Source organism: Magallana gigas, chromosome 1 (assembly GCF_963853765.1).
Source record: "Magallana gigas chromosome 1, xbMagGiga1.1, whole genome shotgun sequence".
NCBI classification, from domain to species: domain Eukaryota; kingdom Metazoa; phylum Mollusca; class Bivalvia; order Ostreida; family Ostreidae; genus Magallana; species Magallana gigas.
Genome location: NC_088853.1, coordinates 23,375,507 through 23,389,075, shown reverse-complemented (window position 1 = coordinate 23,389,075; position 13,569 = coordinate 23,375,507). Strand labels below are relative to the sequence as shown.

Sequence of the window (13,569 nt, the reverse complement as noted above, 5' to 3'; positions counted from 1 at the left end):
TCATACCTAAAGTTCCTCAAGTGAGCGATGTGACCCATGGGCCTCTTGTTTAAATGTCCTCCTTACGCATGGCTCTTGAGAGTACGCACGGCTCTTGCTTTTATATATATAATATCTCTATCAACCCCCCCCCCCAAAAAAAAAACAAAAACAAAAACAAAAAAAACAAAACAAAACAAACAAATCCCCTCAGGCATGTATCGTAGTTTATACTGAAAAAGCTAGTACACGCTGTACAGATGTTTAATCCACCTCTAAATATATCGCGTGAACTATAGCGCGAGATCACTCTGACGACATTTGTTAAAATTAGGGGTTAAATGTCAGCCACTTTTGGCATGGTACCACGGGAGAAAACATTAGAGAGCATAATGTGGACCCAAAAAATGTCTTGATGAATCTGTAAATTAGTTTGTTCTCCTTCCCGCGAGTACTGGTTCCTATAGCTCGCTTTGCTTGCCGGTGCGCAGCGCTGGCCAGCTCCACTCGCTATTTTGATAAGATCAAAGATATTGCATTGCAATAATTAAATATGTATACATTAGAACAACATTATTAATTCGTACTAACAATATATCTTTTTCAGTTAATCTCAACTCGGTTGAATTATGTCTAAGTTTACAATGCTCTCCAGATGACAAACGCTTTATTCCACAAAAATGTTCCCTAATCCTTCAAAAAGTGTGTGAAAATATGAGTGAGTTTGCTTTCATAGTACCAATTATATGATTATTATTTAAATGCATTGTATATCAATAAATTGGAAATGGTAATCAGATATTGAGTTAAGGTGATTATTCATTATTTATTTTACATTTTGTAGCACTACCAGATAATGATTTTGCAAGTAATTGGACTTTATCAATGAAACAATGTAAAACATCAAAAAGATCTACTTATTTATGGGGAGACTTTGATCTGAATAAACCACGTCAGACTTGTGAACGTATACCTCATAATCTACAGCTTGTTTGGATAGGCGTGGCACGACAACCATACACAAGTATCGATCAAGGTATTTATCAAAATTTTATTTTTATTATTTACACTAAGACTTGTATACTATAGTATTCAAACTTTAGATGAAGAACGAAATTGGGTAGACTGGCTAACTCTCTTGACACAGTTCGTCCGATCTGTACTCTGAAATACTTGAACCGGAAATTTAGTTTTGAAAATTGAAATTGGGTCCTTCTTGGTATAATCCTCTACTAAGTTACACTATAGACTAATTTATGACATACTAGTAAAAAGACTGAATGCGTAACTTACATGTAATCGCATCTAGTATTGAATCCGGATAGGACCAGGTAGTTTACTATCGCACCATCGCACCATCGACGTTTGGGTCGATGGTGCGATAATGCTATATTGCTAGGACGATGAAGCGATGATGCGATGAAGATGAAGTGGTGGTGCAATAGCACGATGACGATAGGGCCGATTTGTAATACTTAGCATACCCAGTGCTTTAGCTAGTGATTTAGTATTTATACTTCAGTTACAAGAAATGTTAAGCATTTAACCTTGTACGCGTAAGAGTATGTGTTAAAAGGGGATTCCCCTAGTTTTATGAGTATTACATCATGGTTTCTGCGTACTGCGTAATTCTAAAAGTTGTACAAAACGTCTAGAATCAAAGCACGGAGATTAAAACTTCTCGCAATTTTAAAGGGACTTGGACACGATTTGAGATCAGAAATCTTTTTTTTATTTTTTATGAATAAAATGGTTTACAGGTGCATTTTAAATGATTGACCAAAATATTGAATGTTAAAGTTACAAGCGTGATACAGAGGTAAAAATTAATAGTTATGTAAACGAACCTCGAGTCTTATTGTCTTTTTTTTTTTTACAAAAAATGTAATGTAGAGAATTGCCATTTCTTAGACAAAATGACACGTAAAACAACACACTATACTTTATATATCTTCATAATTGCTATTATCAACAAAAGAAAGAACCATTTGATTGAAACTTACACCAATACTAAACATATAAAAAAAATGACAATAGTCGAGCTTTGTTTTAAAAAACAAAAAATAATGAACTCTGTATCTTGCTTATACATTAATATCTGACATGCACATTATGACATAGCATTATAAACTTCTATATTTTATGGATTAAAAATCCGGACATGTAAACTTGTAAATCTGAATATGTAATCGTGTTGGTGTGTGAGCCTCAGTATAAAAATGTGCAATTATGATCATGTAACCTTAAAACTCCGGTATAAACACATGTAAGATTTGACTCATTTCCTTCGTATGATGCACATTTTGCAGCTTTTTTGTTTTCATTAGTTAATCAAACCTTCAACTTTACACACTTTCAAACCGGAGTTTCTGCTTTGTATTTTCAGAATCGGCAATAATACATCTGACATTATACAAATTGACAAATGTAAAGTCTACAAGTCTGTCAAATTTTGACAAGACCTTATATGGCAACTGCCTTGCTGCGGGGAAAAGGCATGTCGTAATCGCTGGAATGGATAAAACATAATATTCAGCTAAACTATTTTGATTTCTGAAATTAAGGAAGGGAGTGGGTCAGATGAATTTGATCGTTTATGAACTGGTAGAGTTTTAAATTAATCAAAAATATTTTAAAATAAACTCTACTGACGATCATTTTACAAAATTAGGTAGCTGCTTTATGGTAAACAGTACATGTTCACAAGTGACTGTAAAGATGCATTATATATAATTGCTCTCCGGAATTTTTTTATCAACCAACTTCACTAAGTGAGTCTGTATTGAACCGACATTCAGGAAGTAATACTTATATCCCGTAATACCGGTAATTGCTTGATTTGAAAAAATGCCAATTAAACCTGCATAGGCTTTTTTCCCCATTTATTGCCGACAATGCCAAATGAAACATTTTTAGAAATAATTTTACACGTTATAATTTCACGACAGTTAGCCTTATCTTTTTAATTTTTGTTAATTTGTTTAAGGGGGTAGGTGGGCTCGCTTCTTTTGTCTCATATTAATCAAAATCTCAAAACCAATGTCTTAAAATATTGTTTGTTTTTCTTATTGATATCTTTGCATCTCAGTTATTTAATTGACCAACTTGCCGACCCCGTGTAATTTTTTGCCGGGGCGGGGGGTCTTGTTTCAACTTTGTGGTAGAGATAAGGATGCTTTTGGAGATATTTTCTTTATTCAGCCGAGCTCTATACTTTAACAATTTGTTGCATGTACTCTAATAAATATTTGCATGTATTTTCAAACAAAGTCATTATATGTATTTTTTCCAGTTCTAAGAAGATATCTGAAGCCGATCAAATTCTTCACTCGCATCTTTTATACATTCTCATAATTTATTTTTCAAAAATCATGCTTCCTAAAAAAGGTTGTTATCCAGAGGTAATATGATTATAGGCCTACCTAATATTTTTTTTTACTTATTCCGTCCCCATTCCGGCGATTACGGCTTGCCTTTACCTGCAGCTAGCCTTTCTATCGGTGACGTCACTGTGTCCATATATGGTCATGTCAAAATTCGACAAACTTGTAGACTCTACATTTCTCGATTCGTAACATGTCAGCCGTGCTATTTCAGAAAACGGAGATACAAATGCAGAGACTAGGCAGGTTACATGTAGATTCTAGATAAAGAACAGCATTTAACAGCTGCATCTGTGGAAAAATTAGATTGAAGGCCTGCGGGGTAAACTTTTAAGTGTTAATGTCCGAGTGTTTTAGGTTATACGATCACAATTACACTCATTTATACTCAGGCTTACACGCAAACACGATTGCATATATATGGATTTACAAGTTTACAAGTCTGGATTTTTGAACACGATTACCCTCCATAATATTTATCATTATAAACATTGAAAATGGAAAAATCAAATTTGAAATTTTTTAAATCAAATCGTGTTTAAGTACCTTTAATAAAAATATACACGTTGTGTACGTCAAAAGTTGTTTTATGTGAAGCAGACGATACACTGAGGACGGCAGTGAGTGTACCTGAATTTATTGAAAATGTTAAATTTAATTATTTTACATATTTGCTTACACATACAATTTATTAAACATACCCCCAATTATTGGTACCTGTACAGGTAAACATACTTGTAGATGTACACGTTGAAATGCTTAACCTCTCTATTACGCATCCTCGCTAGCCAAGGATTTTCGGTCCACTTTGCTCCCCATAAACCCCTGGCGGATTTCATTACGAAAACTCGGTGATGAGCTCCGTTTTATAATTGGCTGCAGCTGAGTGTAGCTGATCCAATTGCAGAGCTTGTAAATATAAATCTTAAAAGAAAACACGTGACTCTGATCTTTGGTAAAACATTCGGTGGTTTTAACAAGTGGTATTTATAAAAACTACATTTTTTCTATTTAACAAAAAAACAGATAACTTATACATACTAGTAACCGGCAATTGTTTTGCAGTATATACACTGTAAATAATTATATGGCGTACTTATGTTTATATGCAGAGAGTAGTATTCTGCATATTATCATTATTACCACTGGATTGATATGTAATATAAACTTGATTTTTTATTTCCTATTTAGAGGAGATTAATTTATACAAATTCTTAAATGGCACTTAAACCTTGACAGTGACATAATTGTCATGCAGGAAACAAATCTTATTTTTAGGTATAAATTAAGAATAGTGTATATAATAAACATAATTTTGTTTTTAATCAAAGGATGGGAAATAAACGAGAATCAAACAGACACATTTCTGAAATGCCAACTGTGTACAAATAACAACTGTTGTTTCAAAACCTGCTATGATTTGGCAGCTAGTTCCATATTCTGTGAACCCATATTAGACACTTCCCAACGCCAAGAAACAGGAAATGTAACAGCACTACATGAGAGCTTTAATTTTTTGTCGAATCATTTGACAGCAAAACAACAATTAGCTCAACATTCTACCACTGAAAATTGCGATGAAGCTAAGTTGCCATCGATTAAAGACACACACCAAAAGTCAAGTAATTACTAGTATAATATATCATTTAGTAAGCACAAAAAATGGATCTATTTTGTCATTGTTGGATTTTATGGGTTTGTATTTCGAAATGTAATTGAGTTTAATTGTTTCAGGTGCCAGTAACGACTTAGCTTTGAAAATATCTTTACCACTCATCTTTGGTATCATCATTTTACTTTTATCTGCAGTGGGAGTGGTGTTTTATAGAAGGTAATTATTTTTCATTATACCTTTTGGAGTACCATCAACAATAGAGCAATTAAGTATCATCAAAACTGGGCAGTTCGATCAATGATAAGTAAAAAAAATAATTATATGATAAAATAAAACCATTTAATTATAATCAAATCAAAATTTGAACTCCTGAAAACTTCGGAAGTAATACTTTTTAAGGACACCGATATCAGTTTTCATTGCGCACGTTTTCGGCTTCGGCCATTCACAGTTGTGTCCATATGAGGCATCCGGCAATTTTAACTATTTGCGCATGCATTGCACTATTTTATTTACTATGCAATGACAACCTTATTTAAATCTTTAATTAGACGAAGATTACTAAAACAGTAATCTTATCCGTCTACCCTGAAAATAAAACATATATAGAGTTACATACATAATGATTCAAATCACGTTTTTTTTCCACATATGCGTAGGAATATTGGTCGGAAGTATAATTCGCCTACTAAAAGTAAAACTTCTTCTTGCCTTGCCATTTCGGAAATCAATAAAACGGTGCTATATATATATATAGTTTACTGCATATAAACACAGATGACCAATGATATTTCATGCCGACCATTCCTTTAAAAGGAATACTTGTTGCGCTCTCCAGTAAAATACAGTGTATTTTTACCTTGTATGATTTTTTCGATATCATTTATTAAATTGAAAGCAATAAACAAAATACCGATGAGGTATTTAGATTTTTTAAGGATTACATTTACTCAGGGGCGAAAAAAATCCACTAATAGGATCGAAAAACTACTTATTAATCATTGTAGCCCCATTATTGTGGTGCTATTTTTCACTTTCAAATAACTAGGTCAATGACCTACTTCTTCTGCTAGTGACCTCTAAATCTTTTTTAAAAATATTGTCAATATTTGTCAAAATTGTCCACCATTTTCAAGGTTTTCTTTATTTTTTAATTATTTAAAATAATAAAACACTTTGTAGATTGGGAAATGATAAAATACGAATAGCTTTACTAATTTTGTATTTGAATGAATCGTTTTAAGCTGATATCTTAAGTTTGATTTTGTCCGAATTTCCTTTATCAATTTCTAAAATTGTACCCATTTTTGATCGAGTTTTACAAAATCTTACTATTAGGAGCTCCAAACCATTGATTGCCTAAAACTGTTTTTATTGTCTGTATTATGCTGTCATTAACATTATATAAGGTCAATGATCAAAATTTTGAAATATTTTATCTTAAATCGATTTTATGTATTTTAAAGATTTTTCCAATCGCGCGCCAGCCGGTAATATAAATTTATAGACGAGTAAATAAAACCATAAAATATGTAAAATGATATGAAAAAACATATTAAAACTTAACTTTTGTAATTACACGGCATCAAAAAGATTTTTAGAGAAAATAAGAAAATGAAAAAATTAGTCCGAATTTCCTCTGTTTCAATTTTAATCTACCTTTGTCGGAGCATATCTTCCTCAAATAAACAAATCATGGATATCAATATGGATATTTGTTAATAACGTTGTCATTTTGTGTTTTTAAAACAACTTTGGACTTCAGATATTGAACTTTGTAAAAATATATTTTAAAATCCAAACCCTGAGTAAACGAAAGATTTTATTTTTTTAACGATTTTTTTCCGTTGTACGGTAGGTCAGAGTTGCCATTGTGCTTTTATGACATCATGATAAAAATGAATCTTTGACGTAGTACGTTACAAGAAATAACATAAAGGAAAAGGAAAAAATCGTACGTTTTTTTTCAACTTTAAACAAGGAATAATATTATCCTCTGGATAATTTTTCTTAATTTTTGAATGAATCTATTATACCAATTTACATTTGTAATACTCCTAATAAATACCAAAATTTAATGTTTTTTTATTTGTTGAGATGGCCCCCCTGAAAAACCAGACCGTAGAATTTAGTGTTACATATATGGTAGAATATTGTATTAATAAACACACATTACAACTTGAGGAAAATCGCAATTGTAGCATTTTAAAATCTGCGTCGAAGTGCGGAAAATAACGATTTCCTACATACCTACATATTCCTGAAGTAAATGTTCCCGTATTTTGAGATGGTCCCTAGAAAGAATCAGATGTTCGATTTTCTTGGAAACTTCGGTCGGTGTTTGACATATTGTTATAAAAAAACTGCAATTGTAGTTTTTCCGCAAAACAAACCCAAAGCGGCTCCTAAAATATTTTTTACAAATGTTTGTAAACAGGTGTATACCGTATATCAGGTTTTTCCGCGTGTTTAAGATTTCCGCTTTGTCTGCGATGATTTCCGAATCGCAGGATATGAATTAGCGTAAATTTGAAGTTTTTTTCTTGCAATAGAGTTCCCTTTTTCCTCATAAAGTCATAAAGTAAACAGGTAAGAAAAAGTACAGTGCACTGTGTTCAGTTAGTTTAGTCAGAGGTAGAAATTTGTGGGATCGGAGTACAAACGCCTGATAATAGTTATGTAAGCCTTGTTGTTTATTTAATAATCCATTGACAAGCTTGTGAAAGTGGTCAGTTTTATTGCGTAAACCTATGTCCAATTATACCTGAGCTTCTGGTATATAAAACGGTTCATGATATTTTGAATTATGATTGTTTGCATCTCTGAATATTATTATTGATAATTATCAGACATTAAGGAAATCGTGTAAATATTTTCATTGTCCGGATTTTTCATTATTACGAATGAAAATTTAGGAACTTTTTCCCCTCTTATGTTACATGTTTGAACAATCGTGAATTACATTTTCCCTATGACTTTGAAATAGTGAAAATGATTTGCGTAGATTTTATATGCTGTTCTAGACTCCGATTCGCGAAAAAAAAAAACATGACGTGGCAAAAAAAATTGATACTCTGTATAAGCTTGTTTTGTATAGTTAAATGATACTTTAAAGCATGTATATCTCTGAACAATGAAATGTTTAGTGTCAAATGATTTTATAACAGACGGAGTAAAATGACGAAGACGGATAGGACTACAAAAGCGGAAGTTGAATCTATTCCTAAGACAAATGTTGATTCCAAACCAAATCCTGTTCAGAATCAATCATATTTTGTATTAGAACAATGTTCTCAAAAGATACAAACCGTAAGTTGTTCACCGAGTGAGAGTCCTTACAGCAAATCAGAAGATGGCGCTTATGACCATCTAAGGGACAAGACATCACGAAAGCCGGAAGTGGAAGATACCTATCAGCATGCATCAGCAGCTATAAACAGAGATATGTCTGAATATGATACTATGGCGAATACAGACAACAAAAAACAGGAAGAAGATGCTTCTTATGACTATTCACATCAAGATGCAAGTGAACATTATGGATATAATTCACATCCCAACAATCTTTTGACTGGCAATGCGTACGATATTGCTAATTGAGCGATATCTGTGTATTTTTGCAATTTAATTTATCAAAAAAGCTTTAAATTAATAAATGTATGTAGTGTGGTTTGGAACAAGTAGTTTATCTGAATATCACACATTTAGGTGTACATACTAAACCATTAATTTTTATAACACAATTAAAAGACTTCTCCTATTTACAAATCGTTCTAAACCTGTGGTTCTTCTGACAATTTTGTTTATAATTTGTGAACTCTAACTCGGGTTTTGAGCTGCATTGTTGTCCATCCATTACATACCGTATATCCGGTAATTTTTGGGATGATCTAATTTTCGCATTATTCGCGATCTCTCTAAAATCGCACAATATTGAATACACAGAAATTATATCCTTTATTTTTTTCTAAAAGACACTTTTAAATTCGCAAAAAATGACTGACGCAAACTAAAAATCTTAGTATATATTTTCCATATTTTCGCAAATGTTGTGACAGTCGGAAAAAACGGATATACGGTACTTAACGGTATCTGATTTTCTCACTCATCTTATACTATGATTTATATACTGAATACTATGATTTAATTCAATATTCATTGAATACCAATATTTAAGAATTTCATTGTTGATTTATCCATATATCAAAGTTGTTTAAAGAAATGAATTTGTTTTTGTTTTTTTCTTATTGACGTATGAAATGAGAAATAACCGGGAAACTTCATCAATGCGGCATTAATTAAAATATATAAAATAAATTTAGCATTTAGTAAACTTTGTTTCAATGATATTATCAACCGCGTAATATCATAATAATAAATATATTGCGTATCGTTGAATTTGGGTTATGTTATGACTTTTCGCGCACCTGTTTATTTATGGCGCATTTAAGTAACACGCGAACACTTCATTGTCTCTGGGTTTTATTTGAATTAGCCCTCTTCTGCCCTATGTTGCAACCACTATTGAAATAAAACCACTATTGAAATAAATTATTTCAATAGTGGTTGGGAATGCATTTCATTAGAAAAATCGCTTTGCAACCACTATTGAAATAAAACCACTATTGAAATAAATTATTTCAATAGTGGTTGGGGATGTATTTCATTTGAAGAATCACATTGTTACCACTATTGAAATACAACCACTATTGAAATGAATTATTCAAATATTGTTCCGGGATGTATTCCATTTTAAAAATCAATTTACAGACACTGTTGAAGTACATATACTATTAAAATTATTTTTCAATCGTAGCTTAGAATGAATATCTTTATAAGTATTACTTTGAAATTTTTTTTTTCTTTACGTTTCTTTTTTTACAGACATATCATGTTCTATGAATATTGTATATTACATGTATTTAAATGATAGTGAACATATTGTCAATTGCCAGAACTTCTATTCAAACCCCCCGTATAATGAATCATTATTTATTGATAAATATTATTATAAATATTACTATTAAGATAAATTATTTCAATAGTGGTTAGGGATGTACGTCATTACGACAACTATTTGAATATATTATTTCAATAGTGGTTAAGGATGCGTTTCATTTCAACCACTATTGAAATAAAAAAATTTCAATAGAGGTTAGGGATACCTTTCATTTCAGCCACTATTAAAAAAAGTATTTCAATAGTGATTGATGATGCATATCAGTTTTATGTCTATTATTATGTCTATTTGTAGCACTTTCCTTTCTGCTAGGGGAGTTTTTTCAGATATGAAGTATGTCTTATCATATGATAAATTCCTTTTTAATCATGATTTACCTTTATATGGTCATGCTTTCCATACCACCTGTCATCTGGAACTGACAAAGCTATACGCAGACGGAATAATAGGCATAAAAATGACATGCATCCCTACCACTTTTGAAATAGTTTATTTCAATAGTAGTTGTAATGAAACGGATCCTTAACCACTATTGAAATAACTTATTTCAATAGTGGTTATAATGAAACGCGTCCCTAACCACTATTGAAATAACTTATTTCAATAGTGGTTGTAATGAAACGCGTCCTTAACCACTATTGAAATAATTTATTTCAATAGTGGTTTAGATTGTATTTCATTATCAACATCATATTGTAATCACAATCAAGATACTACCAGAGTTGTAATTTCAATTATGCAATATTTGATTAAAACTACATAATGAAACGCATACCCAACCACTATTGAAATGATTTATTTCAATAGTGGTTATAAAAAAATGCATATCCAACCACTATTGAAATGATTTATTTCAATAGTGGTTATAAAAAACATGCATATCCAACCACTATTGAAATAATTTATTTCAATAGTGGTTATAAAGAAATGCATACCCAACCACTATTGAAATAATTTATTTCAATAGTGGTTATAAACAAATGCATACCCAACCACTATTGAAATAATTTATTTCAATAGTGGTTTTATTTAGATAGTCAGGTTACTAAGTGATTCTAATAATAAAATACATCCTCAACCGCTATTTAAATTACTTCTCTCTCTCTCATATATATAGATAGATTGAACATTTTGAAGAGTTTAAATGAGTTAAATTGGAAGAGATGTTAGGCATCTTGTACATGGCGTTGCGTAGATCATCGCTATTTGTGAATAAATATGTCGCTTGATAGTCCTCGAGAAAACAAAACACTTATAAGGTTAGTTACTGACTCATTACGGAGATATATTGGGTTGATCAATCTCATAGAAGGCTCGGCTTTATATATATATATATATATATATAACCGAATCTTGTCACTTAGGTGTAAACCGTCTGAGTTGTCACATAGGTGCCAATGGTTGTTTTCATAGGGAAAATGTATCTTTTAAGACATTATTCATGATGACATCGGGAGAAAAGAAGATTTTAAGAAAAAAACATCTGAATTTCGGACAAAAAGAAAATTAACAAAAAAATGATTTAGCTTATACAATTTTCTTTGCACCTAAGTCCTTAGAAGTTATTACTGAATTTTTGCACCTAAGTTTAACTATCACATAGGTGCAAACGAAGGGAGAAAACCACTCCGGCCTTATTCTTGACTGACCATTTATTAATTCTTTATTAACATGTTGGGGGGGGGGTGTTAGGATAATTCTATTTTAAGTACACATTTTCACTATGAAAACATTAAACTATTTTCTAAACGATAAATTTTCATTTAATCCTTAAATGTTTATTATCACCAGCAATGAATTATTAAAATCATAATATGTGTGGTCAACTAGTAACCACTGTGGGCCTTTTTAACTGTGTGTTGAATAAACACATTGACATTATTTAATTAAGTGTTTAATTTCATACCTACGCCGAACGCTCAACATAAACATAAATATCTTATTATGAGTGATTTAATTGTGACTCTTGCAATTAACAACATCGAAAAATCATTAACAGAATACATAGGAAAATGTAATAATTATTATGTTAATATGTCATGTATTCTAATCATTCTTATTAATTTTCTGTAAAAAAAAAATGAATCTTTTTATCCGACTCTAAGACTTAATCGATAGATTTGTGCTCATCGTTGTTTGCTAAATATACTTCAAAACAAAACACGTCATATCCGACTCGAATGTGGGTCAGATCTAAAACGCTGCGTCGGGAGCGGATCAAGTGTGCTTTAATGCATAGAGGACATCTAAGCACATTTCTTAAGTGTTATTCCTTTAAACTGTTGAACTTGGTATTGTTATAAACTTTTCCAATTGTCTAATAAATTAATCTGTTAATTAATGGTTTTTAATTTGATAAGTAATTAATTGATTTATTTAAAACCTTGATGAATAATTGGTTTTGGAATTGTAACATTGATTTATCATTTTTTTTCTACCATTTTTACAACAAAAATTCTCGTCAATTTTTTTTGTCTTCAATATTTTTAAGATTAGAAAATAGGTTATTTCTATTTGTTTGTTAAAATATTTTTCTAAAAATACAAATGATTTTTATAGGTAAAATTTTTTTGCGGTGTTCAAAGTAGCTAATATATCGTTGAAAGATAAATAATCTGTTTTGAAAAAAATTGTATTTAGATTTTTTTTTCTAAATGATTTTAGGAGCTTTTATTTTTCAAAGTAAATAAGTTATTTAAGCTTGCGATAAAATGTTTTAAATACCCGAACATTATGGTTTGTAAATACCCTGCCACCTTATTCTTTTTGTTCACATTTTGTTGCAGATATTGTGTTCACTTTTTTATTGTTATTCTTAACCTGCCCTTGTGTCTTAAAAAGTAAAACCACTGAGTAAAACTGGTTGAATATATTGAGAAGTGGACAGGAACGAAGTCTACACTCCTGCAGCTGATTAAAAACAATACAAATTATTTTCGGTTTTTGATTGTTTGTTTCGTATGCAGTTTATTGGTACAATTAAGATATTTTCTCGTTTTGAAAAATTGCTTTATGTCTAATGTCACCCTCAAGCGCATGTTAGTTTATTCCCCAAACGAATTTTTGCCAAAACAAACACCTTATGATACATGTTAAACTAGGCAATTATGGGATCCTCTTAAAGGATACAAGTAGAATTTACCTGTGTTTGCCTTGATTACTATATTAACGAGGCCGGGTCTAATTTTTTCTGCCCTAGATTTTTTAATGAAATTTTTTACAAGAATTTCTAATAATAAAATTATTATTTTAAGATAAAAAAATAAGACATTTACCATACCGTTTGTTTAAGGGGTCATCTCAAAGTTTGTTAATATTTAACATAGGACCCTATGGGATTTTGCTTGAAATGTACCAATTTTGCACATTTTTTAAACTTCTGCCCTAGGGATTGCTTTTTCTTTTCTACATATTAAAGTTATAGCTAAAAGGCATGAAATGGTCAAATAAAAAAAACCTTTTACCTCCTGGTTTGTTCCAGGGGTCTTATCAAAGTTATTTTTCGTATGCCAAATTTCCCAGTTTGTCAGATAATGGCTATTTTTTATTTGACAAAGACGGAAATAGTGATCTTTATAGTATTATAAAAACATTCAGACATATTTATTTAATAAATAAATATATAAAATCAC

General features: G+C 30.9%; 1 protein-coding gene across 2 annotated transcripts in view; it reads left to right on the top strand.

Moving 5' to 3' along the window:
* The window catches only part of LOC105348832 (uncharacterized), a 51,926-nt gene extending 42,669 nt beyond the window's left edge, over positions 1–9,257 (top strand). Inside the window, exons 6-10 of one of the 2 annotated variants that reach the window (XM_066088763.1) lie at positions 587–697; positions 824–1,015; positions 4,694–4,984; positions 5,097–5,193; positions 8,145–9,257. In XM_066088763.1, the coding sequence (XP_065944835.1) occupies positions 587–697; positions 824–1,015; positions 4,694–4,984; positions 5,097–5,193; positions 8,145–8,577 (1,124 nt within the window). In that variant the 3' untranslated portion in view covers positions 8,578–9,257. The remainder of the gene's footprint in view (positions 1–586; positions 698–823; positions 1,016–4,693; positions 4,985–5,096; positions 5,194–8,144) is intronic. The other variant, XM_066088759.1, reaches the window with a different exon arrangement.
* The last annotated feature ends 4,312 nt before the right edge of the window (positions 9,258–13,569 follow it).